We start from the raw sequence: 26,147 nt of genomic DNA, 5'->3' as shown, positions 1-26,147 counted from the left end.
GGGTTGTTCAAATTTTCCAAGAAAGACACAACATGGTTAAAAATTAACATTTCAATTGGATTTCTTAAATTAACCTAGTGACTAGGTGAATTCTTATCATAGAAGAATCAAAGTTTATCACCTTAGTATGATTGTGTGATAGATATGAAATTAAAGAGCAGATGGGTATTGTTTTTTCAATTGATAAAACTCTTAAACTTTTGTCATAATTCCACATTTTTAGAGATTTCGAGTGAAGTGAGTTCCTTATCGTAGTTCATTCATCATTATCAGTTTGAATTGGAGGAAGACAGGGGTATCCATTGTATTAGTTATAAATACGACTTAATGACACTATTGAGTTGAACAACCACATGATCTGCAGAATTGGTCTTCATGTATTGATAAATGATTGAAAGAAATTGAACTTTAGCTCAATTGAGCATTACGATTACTCATTTCTCGTGAATTCAATGATTTTATTTTTTGGTTGTGTTTTGTGCGGAAACAGAAATCTTGGCGCCAATTTGTGGAGCACTTGCAGGAGAATTACCTGGAGATTCTGTTCATAATAAAATCATAAATTTCTCTCTCAAAATGAACAATAAAAAACTGCTTCATGCTTTAATGCACGCGAACTACCGAAAGCAAATAAACTTTGGGCTTCTTATGACTTTTGCCAATTTGGGAACAAGGAAGACAAATAGTGAGAGGGAAAATATCAGAAATTTAATGGATCATTAAAAAATCTCAATAACCCGTCAATGTTATGAAACAATAAAAGCATGACAAAACATTTAGTAGCACCAAAAAAAGAGGTAAAAAAATCATTGGAGAAGAACAATTATTTAATTTACATAACGCACAATTCTGCAGCTAATTTTCCCGCATATTCTGTCATTGAGGAAATGTTTCTTGTATACATCTCGCACCAGCATTTCCCAGTACATTCACCTTTAACCATTCCACATGGGAAAGTCTCTAGCCTTCTCTCCTTCCAACTCAGGAAAGTGCTTTTTCAGGTGATTTCCCTGGGAAAATCCTCCAAATTATAAGGTTCATTAACAAACCACTGCTTTTATAGCCAATCAAAACTAAAGTGGTACTTTTTCCATTAAAAGGAAAACCTCAAGGGACATTTTAATGAGCTCCCATGCATTATTAATCAAGTCAATTAATTGTCACTAAATTTTATTGTAGCTAAAAGAGCAATATTTTTGCTGGACTTTATCTAAACTTCTTTACGTTGTGCTTTATGACAAAGCTTCGGTATATATGTGTTGATTTCGTGAGAGAATACCCTTGACTCTATTTTTTGCATTCTTTTCATAAATTGATCTAATGATGTGATTAGGTGAGTCACATCGTACATGTATGCTTTATACTAGAAATTATTTTAGTAAGATAGTTTTGTTTTTGAATTTCAAATGATGTTTTATGAGATATTCTTTGAAGTGACATTTTCTGTTTGGAATTAATTACTGAGGATAGAACTGACCTAAAAATGGAATTAATATCTAAATTCAAGGGAGAAGAAAGTGGGGTACCTTTGAAATAAAGCAATTTAGCTTCACAATTGGTTTATTGATTCTAAACTATATTTCGGTAAGGGTCAGTTCCACTTAAAAAATAGGAGAAAAAGCGCAATTTCAAAGGTATCCCACGTCAAAGGTATCCCACTGCCTTCTACAAACCATCTTTAATGTGAAGGAATTTAATTATTTCAAGAATATATGGAATATATTTTAATAATGAAGCATTAAGGATCTTTCTAAAACTTTCGGTTGTTTTCTCTTGGATTTTTCTAAGAATTGAAAAAAAGAAAACAAACAAAAATGTTTTTAATTATTCGGTGTTGAGGATTTTGTGAAAAAACAAATATTTAATTTTTTCACGAGCATATGGGAAACTTGAGAGATTTATAATCAACACATTGTTATAAGAAACTTGCCATTCTAACTTTACCGAAGACTTTTTTCTTCTATTTCGAATGGAGATATATTTTTCGAGTTAATTTTTAAAGCTCATTTTATTGAACTTTTCTAAAACGCTGGGGCAAATATTTCTTATCAAGTGTATATGGTATATTTTTCTAGGAATTAATTAGATACACGGGATTTAGATATGTTAGTTCTTTGGAACGAGCGACGAAATATAATCACAGTTTTTAGAAAACTAAATTAATCAAAATTATTATCTCACTTCAGAAGAAAATGTAAAAAAAGCTCAAAATTTTTTTATTGTTATAATTTTTCCGAATTTTCAAATGTTAGGCTTATTCAATCAAACTTCAAGCTTATTGTGAAAGAGTCTAAACTAGGGGTAACTGTGCTAAATTTCGGACAGCATGCAATATCGACCACTTCTTTGGTTTCTCAAAATTGTACAAATAATGATAATCAAAAGAGCTTCACTTCTGCGAACTAGATGGACTAGAAGAGTCATTGGAAAAGTCCCGGAAGCCATAAGCTTATTACCAGACTAGGGGCTAAACAGTAGGAGACATCGATGTTCGGTTTTCAGTGAGCCCCATGCTTATAAGTCAATATTATCTAGAGGTCGGTAGCCTCGGTAAGAGCCTAAACCAAGTGGATTTGAGGTGAAAATAACTAAGTGAATTAAGTTTAATTTAATTAAATAGACAAGTTTTTTCCCTCTGCCCAGCTTCTCTCCGAAACCGTCTTCTTGATTTAATTAAAAAACGATTTCAATGATTTCTCCAATTTTTAGATATATGATATTAGGATGATTTATTTAAAAAATCAGTTGAATATGATCATAATTCATTCCTTCTATCAATTTTTTAATGTAAGATGTTTATGTTCTTAAAATTATCTTACAGCATCCAATATGAATTAAGATTACTTGAATATAAGATTTTAATATATCCGGAAGTCCGCATTTTTGTTTTTAATCAATCATCGATTTCTAAATGATTTTTTGATTAAATATGAATTCAAGCTAAATAATTAATATTGGTAGTAAGCTGGGGTGCACTCAAGAGCCATACTAAGGGATAATAAGTCACGGAGAACTTTATCTCGTGAGATCGTACATTCCTCAAAGCTGCGACGCTTTGGCTTTTGCAGTCTTCAGAAGCTGCTCAAATATTCGTTTTCTTTTCTTTGTTTTCTGGTATTATTTTAATTCAATTTTAAAATATATTAATAATAATTCTATAGAAAACAAATATGATTTTACTTGGTACATTCAAGGGTTCCAAGAAACACCCCGGAAAAGAAGTAATAAAGTCATTTATTACTTCCTCTTCTTTTTTTATTTATTAAATATATTTCCAGCACAAGACATTGCTGCTTTTATGCAACTTGTCCGAAATATGGTACAGTTCCTCTCGAGGACGTAACTACAATATATATTTCAACAATTACAATTTGTTATGTCGCGCTCTTAAATACTTTTTTAAAGTAAAGTTTTGAAATTGCATAGAAATAGAATTTCCTTTTTTTGTTCTCCTTGAAATATCAAACAATCAAAGACATGCTAAGAAAATAAAAAAAACAATTTAGTTGTTACTCCTTTTATTGTAAATTAAGGCATTCAATAAAAATCTTTTCGAAAAAAGTACCGATATAATAAAGTATTTTCTGTGACTAATAATATACGTGTTATGTACTAGCATGAGAAAATTATAAGATCTTGTATCAAGTAAGAGACCTTCGTTTTTTTTCTAGAGTATACCTTAATATACATTTTGCTGTAAAGTATATCCTATTGAAAACATTGGGAAATTTTGTGAGCAACTGAATGGACAAAGCTGCTAATATTGCTGAGAAACTTTTAATTTCGCAAAATCAATCATTTTACTTTTAAGCAAAATTATAAACTTTCTTTCATCATCCATATTGTGGTCTTTTGAATTGGCCAATTGATAAATGGATATCTAATCAGCAAAATCTCTATTCTGATGTAACTTTCAATACCCATTCATTAATTTTTTTAGTCACATTTCTTACCATTACGAAGCAAAAAATTATAGAAAAAAACCTCAAGCTTGGCAAGTTGCTTTGCCAAAATCACTATTATTGCACCTACTATTTTGTAAACAAACTAATGTAATTAATTCCCTAACAAGTCCATCAAAATCGTCATCGAGAAATCGTGGGATGATGAGGAAGCCACCAAAAAATTCCGAGCATTAATATTGAGAATGATATCACTTTTTACTGCAAAAACGTGCAAAATTTGCCATCAATTACCTTCAAAAGTCTGTGAGTGTCAAACTAAGTGATAATTAGCTTTCATTAAGACAATTTCCAGCCAAGGAGACTTTAGGCTTTTAGAGCTTTGTTCTAATCTATGGATGGATTGAAAGAAATTCAAACTCGTGGGTGTTGTAATTAATCAGTGTTTAACGTTTTAATCAAATATCAATTCTTTTCATTGAAAATTTATTTTTAATGTCCCTAGTACATTGCAGTGTTTGTTTAGAATATAAACCAAATCCACTATATAAACAAATATTCAATTGTGAACCATTTCATGCACTAAAGCTCTCTCAAACAGTTGTTGAATTGGCCAGTTCAAATACCTTTTTCATGTCACATTCACTGAAAGCTCACTCATTTTCTGCCTCAATCCACCGAAAGTTTCCATGGAATGTATTTTGATATAATAACATCGAAAGTCATTTAACTGTCTCTCTAAACTTATTGCATAATCCGCCCAGTTTAGCAATTTGCATAGAATACATAGTACTTTCGAGCTACGACAAAATGTGTGAATAACATTCAATTGTATATTTCACTTGTTGAGAATTTTCTATACATGTGGCCATTATTCATTTTTAATGTTTACTCACTTTTTTTAATCGTCTACAAATGGGTACCAAAAAAAGAACATTTTGGTTTGGAGTTGAAAAAAAGAAAAATAACACAGAGAAAATGAAATTATTTTGAGCTTCTCTTTTTTGAGTATGATTTAGCATATCTCGGTAAAGAGTAAAATGTCAAGGGGTTGCTCATTAAACAGATTGAGGTACTAAATTTCAAAATAATAAACATTTCGTTGCTCGTATCGAGCATTGTCGTATCTGCATTTCGATCGCTCAGAATAAGAAACGAATAACTCGCAGTAGGCAAATTTTACAGGAGAGCGATTTGAAGCTGAGATTTTACATGCAGAGTTATATGATTTTTGAGATTTAAAATCTCTATAACTTTAGAAATAATTATCTTTCAAGTATAATATTCACAGGGAAGGTAGGGGATATAAAGAAGTATATAAAAAGCGAATATACAGCGATTTTTGTAACAAATAACGCTTGCATTTGGTGCAACCTACGATACAGTCGTCGCCTCATGCGTGAAATGCTGACACTCAAGAAATCGTCGGTTGCGGCTACCTCTGTCGTATCTGCATTTGTTTTGTTTCTGCATTCGAAGCAACTACAATACAGACGTCCCCTCTTGCGTGAAATGCTGACACAAAAGAAATGCAGATACGACAGAGGTAGCCGCAACCGACGAAATGTAGATAGGACAACGGTCGATGCTACCGACGATTTATTCAGTCGGGGAAAGATTTTAGAATTCTACACTAAGAAAAAAAGAGCGTGCGATTAACTTTTTTCCTCATATAATAGTTTTTAGGTGTAAAAATATATCAACACTTTTTAATGTTAATTTTACACCTTTTTAAAGGTAATATTTACACCGATTTCGGATCAATGCTGCATGGTAAATTTAACATTTCCTGAATGGTATTTTACCTTTTTCGGATTTTTCTCATTGTTAAGAGTGAATAGGGTAAGTGTACCAAATTTCGGCATAGTTGTATGCAAGCGCCAAAGTCTCAAATTTGAAATGTAATATTTTTATTGATTTTTTTGTTACTTCTTTTTAAGGAGTGTTGCTTGGAATTTTGTAGGGTGAAGTGCGACACCTTGATGTTAGATAGCTTTAAAATTGGGCTTTGTCTCCTATTTTTAACTAGAATCGAGCCTTATTGTGATGTGATTTATCTTCACAAATGCTTTGTTGAGCTAAATTATATAATGATAAAATCCAGTTTCATTTAAAAATAGGAGTAAAAAGCCTAATTTCAAAGGTGCCCTACTTTTCCTTAGTTTACTGTCTTTGTTTTCTTTAAAATTATTCTTAATACATTTTTAGAATGAATAAAAATATTGAGATAGCTTTGAGTAAATAATTCGGCCACCTGGATTCTCATAGTCCTTTGATCATTGAGATAAAATCGAGTTCTTTCTTGCAAATTAATGCAGTTCTAGAATTAGGGAAAAATGTTCATGCTTTGCACGGTCCCATGCTTCATAATGAATAAATTTTTCCTATGTTTCTGAATAAATGTGACTCAGCAATATATTTTAAAAACAGAATACACTCGCCTAGTTTTTAAAATATGGATGCAATGAGTCACATTTATTGAAAAATATAGGAAAAAATTAGTCATTCTTATCGTTCACAAGTAGGGTTTGTAGAATGCGAAGATCTCTTTGAAAAGTAAAAAAAAGAGACATTCTTACTTCTCGATAATTCCGCAAGGTGCCTAAGGTAGGGGAGACTGGGGCAAAGTTTGTCAAAACAAAAATTTCAATATTCACTATTTTCTAAAATAAAAGAGACTGAGGCTTCAAATTTTTATTATAAATAGGCTTCATGAACCTTCTTAAACTTACAAAGTTTTAAGGGATTCGAGGAAGGATTATGAAAAATAAAAAAAAATAATGAAATTTTGAGCCCTATTTTTGGAATATTTGGCTTACAGAAAATATCAATACTGATTAGCTCAATTTAAGCACATTTCTAGTTAAGATAGTTAAGATAGATTGTTCTTGTCTCATTATTTAATCACTCTATAATCACTGAGTAACTCTTTTTCCAGCTTTTTAGTGTGATATTTGATAAATTTCCCTCACCTTGTTCGAAAAGTTAGTATGAAATTTCGAAATTGAATTTGAATTCACGAACATTAACGGCTTTTTGTGCAAATAGAGTTCCATTTACCATTTATCCAAGACACTATTGGAGAATCAAACTCTACTTGTGTTTGCACCCATTATGAAGCTTCGGACCGTACAAAGCATGGGCACTTTCCAGTATTTTAATTAGGCGTCAATCCATGTTACCAATATTTTATTAGTTATCGACCCCTTTGCTATATTTAAGGTATTTCAGAAAATATTGCTATTGATATTGGGTAGAAATTCATATTGAATTAATTCTAGGGGAGACCAGAAATATTGTGCTAAAAATTCTTCTGCAAAAATTTTATTATTCAGCACAAAAATCAAACCAAATAAATCACTTCCTTCCCGCTGAAATTGGTATGTTTGTTGATGAGAAAAAAATGGAAAGGAACTTAATTAAATTGTTCCTCCTTTTGCAATCATCTCAATTTCCGTCGAGGGGCTACTTTTTTTTCTAATTAGTGAAATATTTATTTAACCATTTAACCTAAATAGCAGAGTATAGGGGCAAAAAATTGCTAATAAAATCTTTGAGTTCTTGCACGAGTCATCAGAAATTTCTCAAACTTTTTCATGTTAATATTCTGACGTTATTTTGTCGGCTGGTATGGATTTCTTATTCGATTTGTTGTAAATTTTTGCACACTTCCATTAATTTGTGCGCAAAAAGCGTCCGTGAGGAAAATTTCTGGGGCATTGCTTGGCAAAAAAAGAGGCACAAAACAGACACAATATAGTATACACAGGTTGTATACGCGAAAAAATGCTTTCGGACAAAATTTGAATTTTTATCTCAAAGCCAATAAAAAAGTGAATAATTTCCTGTACGACATGAATGGCCAATCCAACTTCCTTTCGTGTCTCTCAGCATGAACAATTGCGGTTGTGAGACAATTTCTTGTCACAGAGGCAAATGTTTAATCCTATTGCTTAACAAGAGTGATTCATTCAACGGTCAATGTTCTTCTCGATAGTCGGGAAATCCCTGAGTGATTCATGCCCTCCAAGAGGAGCCAAAAAGGAAGATGATGATTCTGCACAAGCAATAAAATTCGATCAAATTGAGGGTTTGATTTCTCACTCAGAAAGGCACAAAAAGCCTCTTGGCAATTTAATATAGTACTATATACAATTTCAATGGTTATTCCAATTCCGGCACTTTTCAAGGTTCAAGCAGCGGACATTTAAGCAAAATGAATCAACTTTGGTGTGCAAAAGCATTGAAAGTGTATATCCCAATTGTTGCCCCATACTGAAACTTCTTGCACATAGCATTATGTGTGCCGCTCAAGTGTGAAATGGTTTTCATTTAAACATTTTCCAAGCACTTGTAAAGTCCGCATATATCTCATTTGGCTTTCAAAAGGGGACTCTCCAAAACTTTGAAACGGGTTTTTGTGTGATGAAAAACTGCCAAAAATATTTCACATGAAAAAGAAGGTGAATTTCTTAAGTAAGTTTTCACCGTTTCACCATCTCAAATTTACATAAGAAATTTCTCTGTCAACGTCTGGACGAGGTTAACACTCCGGAATTTGATTCATATCGGCCTTTGAGGAACTCTTTCAATGTTAAGAGTTCACGCAGAGTTGAAAAATGTCCACGGAAATAGATCTGAGATAAAGATCAAAATGTATTTTATTGCTTTAATTATTTTATGGATATTTTCCATTTATTACATTCAATTATACTCGATGCGAAATAATCGATAATTTATGAATAATTAAATAATGTTTTTTTTGCTTGTTTATTTGCTTGTGTAAGGTTCATTAAGATAAACATTCTGCGTTAAAGAAAAAGGCTTGAAAATCTCTGAAAAGAACATTTTGTCAAATTAACAAGAAAAGTTTGTCAAAAGGATGTTCTTCCCCACAGAATATGGAAAAAAAATCATCAAGCCGACGCGACGGCCAGCTGGATGTTTTTAAAAGTTTGTCAACAGTGTGTTCTTCCATATAAAATATGAGAAAAAGTTTTGTCAAATTGATAAACAACATTTTTTGACAACATTTTAACAAGATATATATAATCTTTTAACAAAACTTTTTCTTTCAGAGTAGTTAAATATTTTGTGACAAAAATTAAAAATTCCAATTCTGAGTTCAAGGCTAATGACGACGGTTGATTTATTCCAATCTTACTTGTTGTGTAATCGCTTGTGTACGCTTGTGTTGTGTACGCTTGTGTAATCTAAGCGTCTAAGGGTCTAAGGATTTAACTGTGTTATAACACTTGCACATTAAAATTTTAATATGATTCACATTAATTGTCGTTGGTGAGAGTCCAAATGTGTAATTTGTGTGTTTGAATCATTTTATATTCAAAATTTGATCTACTTGTTGATAAAAAGGTCGACTTGGCCCGCAAAATTTGATATAAATTGATTTATAGCATTAATGCGAAAAATTAATGCGATTTTCTCTTTAATTTTTGAATGTGAAAAATATTTATGCTTTAAGTAAATTTAAACTTATTTTTGCAGGCCAAGTCCATTTCTTTATCAATAAATAGAAAACCCCATATATTAAGTTACTCAAAGACAGAAATAACATATTTGAACGCTCACAAGCGACACTTAATGTGAATCACATTAAAATTTTAATGTGCAAGTGTGATAACGCCGTAAGGCTAATACGGGCTTCAGACCAAAGGCTTAGCCATCTGGCTTAAGTTCTTATAGTTATTTAGGATTGGATATTAGCAGCAGATGATCCGTTAGTTTTTGAAAAATCAGTAAAATTGCTTGTTATTTAGATTTCTCAGACCTCCGGAAACTAGGCTAAATCTCCAGTTTGATGCCGGCATAACAGACTTATGGCTTAAGTCGAGAGACGGCTTAGTGGCAAACGGATGGGAATGTAGTTTAATCATTATTTTTTTTGGTCGTCTCTGAGATTAAGTCGTAAGTCGGTTGGATCAACATCTGTGCTGACTGCATTTGCTTTGTGTCTGTATTTGTAGCAAATGACACATTGCTGCCTAGAGTTTGCAACGAATGCAGACACAAAGTAATTGTAGTTAGTACAGTTGCTGATCCAACCAACATGATATATAGTCGGTGTACCTGTACATGTCTCAAGTTTTGTTTATTTTAGGGCTTACGCACTTGTCAATAATAAGCAATTGCAATACCGAACATCTCAAAAACAAACTTTTTTATTTTAATAAAGATGTTAATTATTGCGCCAAAAAGAGATTTTACCCAACGTACTATTTCAAGATTTTAACTTAAGAAAAAAAGATAAGTGAAACACTGTTTATGCTTGAAGAGACCTACAGCGGATATCTACTATAGTGTTTTAACAAGAAAAAAACTTTTTTGGCACTATTCTCAGAGTGGTCTTCATGATGAGATAATGATTCGACGATCGTATGATCGGACGCTGTTTAAAGGTAGCTTAACGACCCTCTCTGTAGTGTAAGATTAGAAGATTGTTCTACGTAAAGGGTCGTTCAGCCACCTTTAAATAGCGTCCCATCATATGGTCGCCGAAGAAAAACTTTCTTGTCTCATCTTGTAGAGCATCCTGAGAATAGTGCCAATTTCTTTTTTGAAACACCCTAAATTCACCATTAAGATCCAACTGCGAGGATTAGTTTAACTGTTTTAGGAAGGTCCATTTTGACGCAGAGGACAGAAAGACCAAAAGCTATTTAAGAAGCCGATCTGTACGGATTATTTGGTATACATGATTGTATTAGTTTGTGGGACAATTTAAAATGATTTGACAAGGTATTTTAACGTGTTTAGATGCCATGAAAAAAAATGAACAGGAAGGGAAGTAAGTACGCATAGCTTGACTGACTCAATAAAATCAACTTACAAAATTTTATTACGATATGAAAGAAGTATAAACGTTGTAATAAAAAAATAAATTACTTCTACAGCCACTGAAGAAGGTGCTTAGAGCACCGAAAGCTTTCGGAAGAAAAGAATTTTTATTCTGGACTGAATTTTCTCCCACCCGACGACTACCGGGATTATCCATTTAAAGATATTAAAGAAAGAGTTCCCAGCATCAAATAAGAATAAAGGGGGAGAAAAGGGTATGACTTGAATCGCTTGAATATTCTAAATCTAAAATCGGCAAATCTCTTAGGGAAGAAGACAAAGGTTAGCCTATAATGGGGCCAAAGGGAACAATGCATTACAAATAGCTACTAAAATTGAGTGAAACTGTTAATGTGTACACTGATATCGTCAACAACTCATCATTTTGTATCTTACTGTTCGAAAATTGACCCCTTCTGATAATATCTTCTTTCGGTCTATAGCGGCGTTTGTCTGAGATGCACTTTACCTTACGAAACAAAAGTTATTTTAGTCAAATTGTTTAAAAAAGAATCATAGGGGAGACTGGGGCAAAACTTGTCAAAACGCATATTTAATTCTTTCACGAGCTCTGAGAAAACTTAAACGTCTTATAATGAGCAAATTCTTATAGGAAATTTACTGCTCTACAACATTGCAGAAGACTATATTCCCCTATCTCGAAAGAAATGTGATTTTCGAGTCATTTTCTAAAAGTCGATTTTATGGAGATTCTCAAAATTGCTGGGGCAAATTTTGTCAGCCTTCGGATAATTTGTGGCGTTTTACTTTCGCAAACGTTAAAAATATCAAATAGACATATTTTTATAGGAAATTTATTCCTCTACAATTTTGTCGAAGATAATTTTTCTCTATCTGAACGAGAAATGTGCTTAAATTGAGCAAATCCGTATTAATATTTTCTGTAAGCCAAATATTCGAATAATAAGGCTCAAAATTTCATTATTTTTCATTTTACATAATCCTTCCTCTAATCCCTTCAAACTTTGCAATTTTAAGAAGGTTTATGAAGGCTATCTATAATAAAAATTTCAAGCCTCAGTCTCTTTTATTTTAGAAATTTTAGTTTTGACAAATTTTGCCCCAGTCTCCCCTATTTTTTTTTATCTTCATCTACCTAAATTTAGAGGAGCAGTGCCTTTACTCTGTCTCTCATAATTATTATTGTCTTCCATTTAAGTAAATTCGTGACCCAGAAGAAACAGGAATAAGAGCGTCACTGATAAAGGTTTTCTGGTGTACGGAAGTGAATCGATGGAGCGTGTTTATGAGTGTGAATGGGACTTTTCCCACCCATCATCAATCACCACCCACCCTATGTATTCAGTGAACTCTCTCTCTCTGACCACGGGCCGGCGTCTGAGGTCATTTATTCAACTGATTAACTGCGCTGTCGCGCGTCCTTCTTCACCATATAAACACCCAACACTGTGGTCTACCCGATTAATCTCCACCGTACTCTTTTTTACTCAAATCATCGCCGAAAAATCCACTGAGTGAAATGCAAATGAATTGCTAGGTTTTTTTTCGGGGTTAGATTTCCGCAGGCACGACATAATTTGCGAGTAGAACAAATAAAATTGATTGGTGTTAATAAAAACCACATTGAGTGGCTTTCTACAATATTTTTTTGTTGAAATTTTGAGTATTTGGTGTGTCAACAGAAGCACAATTGCTAAATATAGTCCATTAGCGGCTAATTTTGATGAGAGGTCTGGTGCAATATTGATGATGAAGACTAAGTAAATTGTAAATGATATGCCATGGAATTAATTGCTTCCCTAATTTACCCCATACTAAAATGTAATTTGAATGCTATTTTAGGACACGTAGGACTACTACAGAATTGCCTTAATTTGAAGCCTGATTTAAAATTATTTACGGAGACCTTTAATGAACAATTTGTCCAATGATAAATGTCAGTTATTGTGAAAAAGGATTAAAAAGTTTTTAATCCAATTATATTTTTTTCACAGAATTTTTATCTCACTAAACCACTCAGTTTGTCAATTCTATTTTGAGAAAAAAAGTATCAATAAATAATTTAACTGAGGACATTGGAAGCGTATTAATTGATATTTCAATTCTCTTTTAGGAAAATATTTATGTATTTCAGATCAATAAACAATACAAAAATCGCATTCAATTTTTAATACAATCGATGCAGGTGTTAATAATTCTGGGAACAGCATGAAATATGTTTTTTGTGAATATTTTATACGCATGTTTCATGAATAAATTGGTGAACATGGCACATATTTGTGTACATTAAGTGCACTCTCCGGGAGTAAAACCTTTTCCTCATATCTGCCAAATGCCCAACGGGGGATGGTTTTAGATATAGGGCGAAAATGGAGTGTTAATGTGACGAAGGAGGATCCCATGGAAATCACTCTTGCAGCCCATATTGATTATTTTACGTAAGAGGGAATCATGGAGATGATAAATTTATCCATTGCAAGGGAATGTTCCTGCCATCAGAGAATATATGTTTGGTTATGAACGACTTATGTGTTAGATCTGCCTCTTCATGGGTTGACTGTAAGAATTTATCAGATTTTGTGTTATCAACTAAAAATTTATAATCCGAAAGCATTTAAAAATGCATCTGAATATTAAAAGTATCGAGTTTTTCTTTGATGAGCAGATTTATTCTCCTATCAAAGAAGATTAAATAGTATAAAACCAATTAAACTGTTCTTTAACACTAAACCTACCGACCGCTTTTGGTCGTATTTCGGTAACAAACCGCGGTAGGGTAGAATACTCAACGAATTTGTATTGGAAAAGAGCAAAAAATTGAAATTTAAACACTAAAAAACATATTACATGTATATTTTAAGAAACATATTAAGTTTGACAGTGACATTGTACCGTTTAAATATGTGTTAATTTTAAACCCGTCAATTTAACCGGATCTTGGAAGATTTAGTGTTAAAGTGTTAAATTGCAAAAGACGACTCAGAACCTTTTCAAATAAATACAAAGATTATTAAATAATATATTAAATAATTCTGTAAAAATAGGATTTAGGACTGTCAGCCTACCGCTTTGTAAGAAGAAATAATATAGTGTACCTCAAGAAATCTCACTAGAAAGACAGCTTAGTTCCTTATGAAATTTTCTACCAGTTTTATTATAATTATTGAAAAATGAATGAAAATTTAATACAAATATAATTAACATTTCGTTTATAATGGGGTTAAATGGGGTTCCAGCAGGAACAGAAGAAAAGGAAAATTTTCCCATTTGCTATTTTTAAACAATCAAAAAGAAAAATTCGCTGATATTAAAAATATTATTTTCCTTGAAGAAGTATAATATGTCTATTCGGATGACCTATGACATTACCATAAAGGTGTATCCCATGAAAGGGTTCTGACGTTTATCAGTAACTCACGAACCAAGCTTGAACATAATTAAAATGCATTTTCAGGTCAAAGAAAAATAGTAACAAATGTTAAAAGAAACTTTCATATATAAGAAATTCGTGACTACCAATAGGCACAATGACTACTTCTAATGGCCGCACAGTAAAAAGCCAGTGGCTGCTTAACTTTCTATATGGACCCTACATACATGCCAAGTTTCATCCCGATCCGAGGGAGACAGTTGGGTTCCTCCCCTTGTAAATGATTTTAAATATTCGCAGAGTTCACAGGGTGTATGTTTTGAATAATCCTGATTTTGAAAATACCTAGTCGTATAAATCGAGTTCGGCTGACCGTAGTACGCAATATCGACTTGTCAGAATATAAGTCGAATTCGTAAGTCGATTTTTTTTGCAAAATTCGTTTTTCGCTCTTCGGATACTTGACACCCTCTACCTTCCCTGTAAATATAATAATAATAATAATAACAATAAAAATGCTAGTACAACATTCCATGAAGAAACAAGGCCTTCCCGCTAGGGGATTTATAGACATACATTATTATTTTTTTCTTATACAAGATGATATGTTATTAGTCCGTCAGTCCCATATGCCCCGTGGAATCAAGTGCAGTGAAGCTCACTTGATGCAATCTGAATACCTTTAATGCCAGAAAAATTCCTGGTGACCTAAAGGGAATTCGAATTCGAGACACTTGCAACATAGAGCGAGTACTCTACCACTTGACACATTGAGTGCCCATGTGAATAATATATCGGAAAGAAAAGGGAATTATTCCCAAAGTTACAGGGGTTTCAAATCTTGATAATCCTGTACTAAGCATGTAAAATCTCAACTTGAAATATCTCTCCTGTAAAGTTGGCCATTCGCGAATTATTCGTTTTATATTTTGAGCCATCGATATTACCTAATTAAAAAGATATTTTTAATTTTAAATTTAGAATTTAGAAAATTTGAAGTTTAAGTTTTTTGACGTCATAAAGTAAGTCTATTCGACATTAGACCTAGTGGCCAAAGAATTAGAAATAACGACTTCAGACTTTTGAGGACCTCTATTTGGAATTGATCAAAAGCGCGTCCGAGACTTAGTCCATTACGACAATAGAAAATACCGTTTAACCAGTATTTTCGTAAATCAAATCGGTATATCGAGGATCTCGTGGAGTGGATGGTAAGAGTACTAGTCAGCTCTATGACGCTGAAATCTCAGGTTCGACTTTTGCAGTTGGAAGGCGACATTTTCACATGTGATAAAATCGTAATAAAATGCATCGACTTTGCCCAAAAAATCCGGAAACACCGAAGAAGTATTCACATTGAGGGGAGGAGCTTCAGGATGGTATAAAATGGACCAGCAGATTCTTGCAATTGGAGATATGATATTGTATAATTTTTTTCCTATGCTTTAAAATAAAACGGTTTAAATCCGGTTTTGAACGGTGTTTATGCTTAATATTTAATAATAATTGAAGAGCTAAGGCAGATCCGAAAAATAAAACTTTATGCCCAACGCACAATAACTTTTGTTTGTAAACATGTTTTCAAAATTTCTTGTGAGAGTGAGCGAGATGACTAGATCTATATTTCATTCACTCCCATTGAAATGTAGAAAACATGTTTACAAGATAAAAAGTTATTGTCGCTGGGCATTACTTCAAAAGGACTGCAATAGGTCAATAAAAATCAAACAGGGCAAATAAAGTAATTGAAAAAGACATTGTAAATTTTTATTGTTTAAGTGAGAAGCTCCTATAGGGGAATTCTATAACCGTATGACATTGTCATATGATAAATTTTTATGTGATAATTTCTTCTAAAATATTTGAAAAACCGATTCATATCAAATATGGAAGTTTCACAGGACTTCTTGCAATAGCGATTTTATACTCACTGGTCTTATTGTTGTCCTGCTCATGAATTTACAACCAAAATTTGTCATATGACATTGTCATATCGTTACAGAATTCCTCTATTGGTAGGGTAAGTGTGCCAAATTTTGGCATAGTTGCATGCAAGCGCCAGTCTCAAGTTCAAAAAAAAAATTGATTTTTTTGTTAATTTTTCTTAAGGAGTATTACTTGGAACCTTGTAGATAGTTTGTCGTCTTCATTTTCTCCAAAATCATTTTAAATGCATTTTAAAATGAATAAAAATGTAGACATAGCTTTGGTGGCCTATTTCGGCCACCTTCATTCTCATAGTTCCTTGCCCTTCCAGAATCCTTCCAAAGTCTTTTTAACATCTTCTCGTTTATCGAAGGTACATGTTTTGTTAATTTACTGCATAGTTATAATCTCTATAATATGCAAAAACTAAAAATTGATGGAAATTTGAGGAATAAAAATGTGGCCGGAATTGCAAGCTGGCCGGAATTTGGTACACTTACCCTAAAAGAAAATTGAGGCGCTTAGTCTGATAATTCCTGGGGTAAAATATATTGCTCTGCTTCTATGGGGTCATATTAACTTATCACTAACTTTCTATTGTAAGTCAACAATAGGAGATTCCGGAAGTCGTCGGGGAGCAACAATCACTCAAAGAAAGACATCAACTACTCTAAGCCTACATCAGTGGTCAAGTCTTTCAAATTTTTCTCCGACTGAGATGCGTTTAGGGTTTTGGTCAGGATTACAATAGGGCATAAGAGGGAATGGGGTCACTAGCTTACGCTGTCTTTTAATAAATTTCCCTACAATTTACTGTAAGTGATCTATTACTCACGGTTCAAATTGATAATACCCTATATAAGAAACACACTTTAAAAAGTTATAATTTTAGATGTTTCTAGACTTAATACCATGGTGTACTGAACACCTATGAGTAAACTTAATTTTTTCTGAGTGTATCCCTTGTGATTGCACCCCGTGACTTCTTTTCCTCAAATCTCTCCGGTATATATCGAAAGAATCTCTCTTTGCAAGAAATGATGTATGGGAAGTTAGAGCTTGACGTGTTATTCAGCAGGAAAAAAAGGGAATTTCTGTGGCATCCATCGCAACGTAGAAATTCATTCATATGTGAAAAGGTAGATGCTGAGAGATATGCGGGATGTCGTGTGGAATGCATTACTATTTATGAGAATTTCAATGGTACTCTCATGTTCAAATTTTCGAGGGAGGCACTTAAAGCTGGTCTTTAGAAGCGATTTTATGTGTTACCTAAATTTTGATTCCTTGCGTCATTTCTCTTAACACAAAAGCCACTATCAAGATATCCCTTTTACCTTCTCAATCTTATGAAAGCTTACTCGGTATGGTCTCTCTATGCATTTCTTGTGGGATGTCACAGAGTGGATATCCTCAAGACATTCCAAATGGTACAACCGTCATGAGCACAAATCTACCTCTTGTGTCATATTGTGGTGAAGATAATTAATATAGAAATTTATATGAGCTGCAACATTACAGAGAAAGGTCAAAAGCTTTGATGACAGGTGTAAATGCAGCATCCCAGTAAATTCCAATCAATTCTAGCAATGATTCACCGTGTTTTGGGAGAAAGAGTTAATTACCCAACCCAGTTATTGGTTCATAGTTGAAAATTGAATGAACCAAGTTATGGTGACACATTGTCCAGTCAGTTAATTTAACCTGTCCCTCCAGAGTGGGGCTTTTATTATGAATTGCAACGTTTCAGATGCAATTTCAATATTATTTTTCATTAATTTCAGAGTGGAGAGTGAGGCGCCAAAATGCTGTCCTTTATCCTCCTATGTGCTGTCCTTTCGTCCTTTCTCCAGCTCAGTCATCCTCTGCCAAATGGCGCCCCTGAAACTGTTTGCTTCACACTCATGCCCTTTCACGGTGGCGGAATCCCTCCACAGAATGACATTTCACCATTTGAAGTTCAGCCTACGGTCAATGTGATCGGTCAGGGGCAGACTCTTGTTGTAGAGATTGAAGGAATCACTCCAGAACTCAAGTTTGGAGGCTTTATGCTTCATGCTAGAAGCGTTACACCGCCATATTCAGTTGTAGGCCGTTTTAATCCCACTTCTGATGGCCTTGTAAAGCTCATCAGTTGCAATGGGCAGGACAATACCGTCACTCATGTATCTCCACAGGGGAAATCTAGAATTGCTGTTGAGTGGGAAGCTCCATTAGACTATTTGGGACCGGTGGTGTTCAAGTAAGCCTTATATTCTGTGTTATCACACTTGCACATTACAATTTTAATGTGATTCACATTAATTGTCGCTTGTGAGCGTCCAAATATGTTATTTATGTCTTTGAATCACTTAATATTTGGGGTTTTTCTATTTATTGATAAAGATGTGGACTTGGCCTGCAAAAATAAGTCTAAAGTTACCTAAAGCATAAATATTTTTCACATTACAAAATTAAAGAGAAAATCGCATTAATTTTTTCGCATTAATGCTATAAATCAATTTATATCAAATTTTGCGGGCCAAGTCTACCTTTTTATCAACAAATAGATCAAATTTTGAATATAAAATGATTCAAACACGCAAATTACACATTTGGACTCTCACCAGCAACAATTAATGTGAATCACATTAAAATTTTAATGTGCAAGTGTGATAAGGCTGTAAGACCATGTACTTTAGGGGATTTATGATGATTCAAATTCTACAATTCACCGTTCTTCCCATTGTAGTGCAACAGTTGCTCAAGACTACTCTCACTTCTGGGTAGGCATTGAATCCACCCCAGTTCAAGTTGTGCCCAGAGGAGGTGCCCCACCAAGTGGCGGAATCTCCACAACGCGCCGTCCAATAACCTCAACCCGTCCAGTGTATGAACCTAGTCCTGTAGCGTCCAATATTTTAAGTACAGATCCAATTTACGATGGTTGCGGATCGACCAAGAGTTGTTTCGCCGTTCCTGACAACTGCCTAAAGCAGAGACAATGCCAAGCCGTTGCAACGGTGACTGCCAGGGGAGAGAGGTTCTTCTTCGAAATCAAATCCGGTCACAATAATCCAGCCTACGTCGCTGTTGGCCTATCAACAGATGACAGAATGATGGAGGATTCTGTGATTGAGTGTGTTCCACAAGCTGGTCAGGTTAATGTCTATGCTTCATGGACCGTTGCTAGACCCTACAATGCTGTGCGACAATCAGGAAGTCATTTGCGTCTCCAAAATGCTTCCTATACCGATGGTGTTATCTACTGCAACGTCGAGAGGGATGCAAGGAGCACGGTGATGGGAAAGACATTTGATCTCCTCAATGAGAAATACTACCTCCTATTGGCTTCTGGCAGCAGTATTAGGGACAGTGGCGTCGCTTTCCATGACATCCTCTTCAGACCTACAAGCCGGAGTGCTAGGCTCACAGATCCCACCAACTTCGAGGCAGCTTCCGTGCTCCTTTACCGACTCCATGGGGCTTTTATGCTGATCGCTTGGATTGGCACTGCTTCAGCTGGTATCCTCGTTGCGCGCTACTTCAAACAGACCTGGGTAGGAAGTCAAATGTGCGGCAAAGATCAATGGTTTGCGGTAAGTTTTTATATTTTGCAACTTTATTGGAAATAATATTCATTTTTTAGTGATACTAAGAAGACCTAAATCTGTCCTGCTGATTAATGAAAAAAACTGAGTGAATTATCCACTTTAATTGCCAATTTTGATTCTTGCTGATGATATATCGTATAGGGTAATTACCACAGTTAACAATTATGCTTTTCGATTCACATGAAATAACACAATTTCCGTCAGCAAATTTAGTCGGTTTTTCCCACTTAAGTTTATAGTCTTGCAGAGTGCAAAGTAGAGGGTGTATCATAAATTTTAGTATGCATTTGGATTTATAGCTTTTAAGGCGGAAATACTTGAATTGCTAACCGATTGGTATACAATGTTAATTCTGAAAAGTAGTGCTTTTAATGTTAATCTTAAACTTTATTTTATATGCTACAGAAGCCTTATCAGAAAGTTTATGATTTGAGCAGGGCTATGTTTTTAGTCACAATAAAAAAGAAAAAAAAAGACATTACTTTAAAAGAGTTCAATTTAATAGCACAATATAGTAATTATTAATTTATTTTATTTATTTAAACTAAGTTACAAATGGAGAACTAATGAATTTTCGTTTAAGAATCATTATTGGGAGCAATGCCAAAAGTATTCGAATAAATAACTTGACTGTCTACTTGCTAGTAATAGAATGAATAGAATTCTGAGGCTTTTGGAATCATATTTAACAGTTTTTCATACACAAAGCTAGTCAATTTGATTTTAATTTGAACATAATGCCTCTAGTGTACATAGATTATTACGGATTCCAACCCATTAGGGATTTTGACTCTTTTCGAATTTTGACTATTAGGAATTTCATCATCAGGGATTTCGGGCATTCAGGATTTTTATCTTTTCAGGGTTTTGGTTCTTACGAGATTTTGAAACATATGGATTTTGAAAATATTTTCCAACGTGTTATATTCTAATAATACTGTCATCTATCAAGGGATTTCACAGGGCATTGGATTTCGGGCACTACACTTGATTTTTTAAGTTTTTAAAATAAGTATTGATTAGTTTAAATATAAAACAGTCATAAGTTTAACCTAGCCAATATTTATTTTAAAAATTACAAAAATCAAGTGCAGTGCTCGAAATCTAATATCCTGTGAAATCCCTGACGTAAAGACAAAGCGAGAAAAGACTTGACCACTCAGGAACGCTTGGAATCTGAGCCGAAAGCTTTGGGAAAAATCTAAATTTCCTAAGCAGACCCTTTTTTCTCCAACGTTCACCAGTTCCCATTATTGGTCATATAAATTTTGACCATTCGGTACTTTGGCGCTTCGGGATTTTTGCTGACATTGCATATAACACATTTCCGAAAAAGTCTGAGATTTATTGTGTGTTATGTGTTTCTGTGTAATTTAAATATTGAAAAGTAAACACATTCAATGCCAATGTCGCTGTATATCGTATTTCGTAGTATAAAAGTACTAACTGTGAATTTAAAGTATGTTTTCTGAAATTCTCATTTTTAAGTTTTAAAAATTCAGTAGTTGAGACTTGATATTTGTAAATTTGGTTTTTGAAAAAAAAACCATATATACTTTTCGGTGGACAAGATTTCTTAGATTCATCTGTCGTCAAAATTAAATATTTCTTGTTAGCTGACGAGTTAAACTCGTACTTGAACCTTAGAATTCTTTTACCTCGATCATAGCTTATTTTGCAAGACAAAAAGTAGTGTATATTACGTCGAAAATTGTAGGGGAGGGTGGGGCAGTTTCACCCCTAAATTGCAAAGTGGATTTTGAGACTTTTTTTGCAAAAAGATGATAAACAGAAGTAAAACTTTGTATATTCTGTGAATTACAGTTGAGTTTAGGGTTAATAAAAATAATAACAATAATCCTTTAATTTCATTGGTTTATTGTAGAAAAATTAATTTCACTTGAAAGGCAGAATGTGTGAAAGTCCCCCATTGCGGGGAATTTCAAGATAAATATTGAGGCAAATTTTTGAGAAAGATGAAACGTGTTTATAGGAAACTACTAAATTACTATTTTGAAGTCTTCTAAAACTCTACAACATAAAAATATAATCGAACAAGAACTTTATAACAGAATTTTAACACTAATTAATCATACAGAGAAAATAAAATATGGCCAAAGATTTTCAAGACTGTTTCTCATTAATTGAGTAATTTTCTTTGAATTTTTATACGAAAGAAATGTCTTTTGTAGTGCTAAGCTAATTTTGTACATTGTTGAATGATTATATCGCCTTAGAACATGTTCTTTTTAGTATAACAGTTTTATAATAGAATTTTAAAGTCTTGAATTTTTATAATACTAAAAAAAAATTACAATATCTTGCTGAAAACATTCTGAAAAGATATTATAACAAATAAATTCATCATTTTTAAGCACTTAAAAAACACTGAAAGATTATTAGGTGAGATTCTTAACAATCTCACCTACTATAATCCTAACAAAATTTCATGTCGTCCGATCGACCTCAAACTTGGCCAAAATGTGTTTCAGCACTTCCTGATCACGAATATATATGTGGCTAATTTACGTTCCCGGCCGGCCGCTCTTTGGAGCTTAATAGCTCCTAAACTAAAAGAGATATCGACTTGCGGTTTTCGGCAAAGGTTATATATCGGGTGAAAATTGCAACTTGGTGCATTGACCCCCCACCCCCACCCCTCCTTCCGCCATTTTGAAGACCCCCCTTTTTTTGTTTTCTCAATAGCTCCGTCCCTATGGCATCGAGCGGGCTCAAATTTTAGTATGTTATAGCTGGGCCTTAGAGCTTTCCATCAATATCAAACTTAAGGTCCCCCGACCCCCTGACCCGAGCTATAAGGGTCCAAAAAAAATTTCTTAAAATGGCCATAACTCCGGTTCTAATTGTCAGAATTTAAAAAGTGAGGGCTTTTTGGAAAGCTCTCGTGAAATGCCACCTCCTCTTCTAACATCACAAGTTCATAAAACCACCGCTAGGGGCGCTATTATTAAAAAGAAAATTTTTAAATCTTAAAAGTTAAATAACTCAAAAATTCCATTGTGCATCGGACTGAAATTTTAGTATGTTGTAGCCGTTAATTATACCTATCAAACAAAAAAAACCTTAAGTCGATCCATAATCCCTGACCCGAGCTATAAGGGGTCAAAGTTCGAACATTGACCGGCCTCTATCTCCGATTCTAATTAACATAGCGACCTAAATTTTACCTTTTTGGTTTCGTCTCGATGAGCACTTTCAGATGGAAGTTCAAAAAGTCACCACAGATGGCGCTGTGATAGCGTCAAAATTCATCGAAATTCAAAGTCACTTTTCTCAAAAACGGCATTGTGCAAGTTAATGAAATTTTAGTATGTTGTAGTCCAGTCTAGGACGTTTCCAAAATGGTGCGTAAGCGCGCTGTAGTTAAAACAGAACCGGAGATATGAGGGGTCAAAGTTCACAAAATTCAAAAAATCATATCTCCGGTTCTATGTGGCCGATTTTGATGAATGAGGGCTTAAACGAAAGATCTCACCAAATACTACAACTTTCTAAAATATTTGAACTTCGTGGGACCAACACCAGGGGCGCCACAGTCGAAAAACCAATTTCAATATCACATAACCTCAATTATCTCGACTGTCGCTGAACCGATTTTGATGATTACTTCGACATAATTATAGAGGACATTTGTCTCTACATTTCGTCCATACATCATTTTCCGCTCAGACTACGCTATCACTCCGATTTTGCCGTTTAAGTGTGAAAAAATTGATTTTTCCCATAATAACGCTTGGAAATCACTCAGATGCCAATTTGACTGCCTCTACTCCACCAAGACACTTAAAATAGGGTTTTAAATGGAAAGTCCCACAAAAGACAACAATTCTTTGATATAGTTGAAGTTCAACAAATGACTACTTGGGGCACTCTGGATGAAAAAACAAGTTAAGAAACAAAAAACCTCGCTTATCTTGGCTTGTGAGTAATCGATGAGATCATGTTCTATGGGAAAATTATAGAGTACATTCTGGTCTACATTTCACCCATATATCACTTGTGCCAGTTCATCCAAATCCTTGATATTTTGGTTTAAATACAAAATTTGTATAATTTCACGAATTTGATTCAAGATAACTGAATGGCGACTCACAATTTCAGCTCTAAATCGAATTTGCATGCACTCCGAGTTAGCTCACGTTAAGAATCTCACCTACATAAGCCGGTTAGGATTATCTGTCCCTTTTTTAATGAAATTTTAGGAGATACTACTTCCAACTACTTCCAATAATTTCGAACTTTATGGACATAAACAGCTACAGAACGTTTTCAATGATCATTTTAAGTTAATTTTGATAAAAAAAGTGAATTGTTAGACACTGGAAACTTCTACGTGTGCTTGCATGAAACTGCCCCTGACGCACTTTCGGAACTCAAATCAAAATTGCTAGAACCGTCTTAGAATTCATTTAGCGCTAAATGCCTTATAATAATCATAAAACCACTAGTAATTTAATACAATTATGTTACTGCGATAGATAAGTGCAATAATTCAGAAATTGTTGAAAATAAAACATTACAAAACCAGAGATATTGCGTACTACGGACGGCCGGACGGCCGGCTGGACGGTAGCCGGACCCGAAATTGCCGGCTTATGATTTTCAGCATCAGGGATGTTCAAAAAAATATACCCTGTGAATTTCAGCTCGATCGGTACTTTGAGAAAATCCGAGGATTACAATAGGTGTGATTAGAAGGAATCACACCTAAAAGTTTCACTTTGATGCAGTGTTATAAAATAAAATACAGAATTCAAACGAGGAGTGTCACGAAATGAATTATTTTTATGAACATGGGTCTCAGCTATCTCTTCAATAACATAAAGGTTTTATCCCATTCCTTTTAAAGGAATAAGAAGAATATGCAAAAATTGAAACTGTCCCGTCTTTAAACTGCCCCATCCTCCCCTATTTTTTGTATAAAATTCTGCCATAAATTCTAATTTCATTGAAGAAACGTACTGTTTAAGTACGAATCTAACTCATCAGATAACAGGAAATGTAGTTCTTTGATGTCAGATGAATATATTCTGAGTGAGAAATGTTGTCTACATAAAATTATGTTTTTTTTTCAAAAAAGGTCTCCGCAACTCAGGTCCCAAATTCCAACGGTTGAATTAGAAAGACTTTTAAATAAAAAAAATTAGGAAATATAGTTTAAATGGTGTACTTTTATATTCATAAGAATTAAAATATAAATAAAAATTTATTATATTGAAAAACGAATTAGAGAAAATATGGAAAATATGCTGTTTCCCAGTGTTTTTGACCCTCGTAACATCTTCAGGTTTCTAAGTCTAAAATTGTTGTAGTTTATTACACAAATTGCTAAAAGGGCTAAAATTCATACAAAGTTCTTATGCGTATTAAAAGTTTATTTTAAAGTTGAGCCTTTACTCTAAAAAAATAAAAAAAAGTTTTTTTATTGATTCTTTTTTAAAGCGTTTCGCTATTGCAGTTGCAATGCTTGCAATGTATTTTGTTAATTACTTTATTTAATTTACAATATTTTTATCTCATGTAAAATTTAATTAATTCTATATTATTTTGGGTAGATTTTGAAGTGCTTTAAAAATTAGTTGAAACATAGAGAAATAAATGAAACATTGAAGTAAATTTGTGCAAAATTTTCAAATTGGTAATTGTATGACTAAATAAATTTGAATTGTGTAATAAATTAATACAAAATCAATATTCCAGGGCATTCAATTACAAACTCACGGGTTCAAGCATTTAGCGAAGTGTATTTTGTTATTATACGCACTGTTCTATGTCGGATCAATGCATTATTATTATTTATACAAAAGTTTATATGCTATTTTATAAAAAAAAAAAGTTGATATTATTAGGAATCCCACCTGTTAAGGCGTACCCTGTAAATTTAGAGAGATGAATATCCAGGCAGAGAACAAAATCAAATATTTGGTGTCTGGTATTATGTGGTCAGACAGTGAAAGAAGTGTTTGCTTTGGTCTTCCGCAATCTAGCTAGAGTCTAAAATGTGCATTTTTTTCTCGTACAGTGGCATCGAATTTTTATGGTGACAACATGGACCTTGACAATGGTTGGCTTCATCATAATCTTCGTGGAAGTTCAGGGTTGGTCACAAGCTCAGAATCCACATGCCATCCTGGGGCTCGTCACCACAATCATCTGCTTCTTCCAGCCCATTGGAGCACTCTTCCGGCCTCATCCTGGCAGTAAGAACCGACCCTACTTCAATTGGGGTCACTGGTTCGGCGGAAATGCAGCCCATATCCTGGCCAGTGAGTTTCCCTTTGGCTTTTTTGATCTATGGCTTTTTTTTTATATCTTGTTTGAAATGGTGAGAATGTATAATGAACACGTTTGCATTTGCAGTTGTAACCATCTTCTTTGCCGTAAAACTACCACGAGCGGAACTTCCTGAGTGGATGGATTGGATTTTGGTGGCATTTGTTGCATTCCACGTGTTTATGCATTTCGTATTCTCGGTGAGTTCGTTGAAATTCTGTCCAT

The 26,147-nt window shown here is 33.8% G+C and overlaps 1 protein-coding gene across 2 annotated transcripts in view; it reads left to right on the top strand.

Annotated features, from left to right (window-relative positions):
• The window catches only part of LOC129798958 (putative ferric-chelate reductase 1 homolog), a 43,135-nt gene that overhangs the window by 12,474 nt on the left and 4,514 nt on the right, over positions 1 to 26,147 (top strand). For both annotated transcript variants that reach the window (XM_055842491.1, XM_055842490.1), the window contains exons 2-5: positions 17,820 to 18,277; positions 18,767 to 19,613; positions 25,672 to 25,915; positions 26,010 to 26,122. In XM_055842491.1, coding sequence (XP_055698466.1) covers positions 17,841 to 18,277; positions 18,767 to 19,613; positions 25,672 to 25,915; positions 26,010 to 26,122 — 1,641 coding nt within the window. In that variant the 5' untranslated portion in view covers positions 17,820 to 17,840. The remainder of the gene's footprint in view (positions 1 to 17,819; positions 18,278 to 18,766; positions 19,614 to 25,671; positions 25,916 to 26,009; positions 26,123 to 26,147) is intronic.

Source organism: Phlebotomus papatasi, chromosome 1, assembly GCF_024763615.1.
Source record: "Phlebotomus papatasi isolate M1 chromosome 1, Ppap_2.1, whole genome shotgun sequence".
NCBI classification, from domain to species: domain Eukaryota; kingdom Metazoa; phylum Arthropoda; class Insecta; order Diptera; family Psychodidae; genus Phlebotomus; species Phlebotomus papatasi.
The sequence above is the reverse complement of the archived record's forward strand: the minus strand, read 5'-3'. Positions and strand labels throughout refer to the sequence as shown.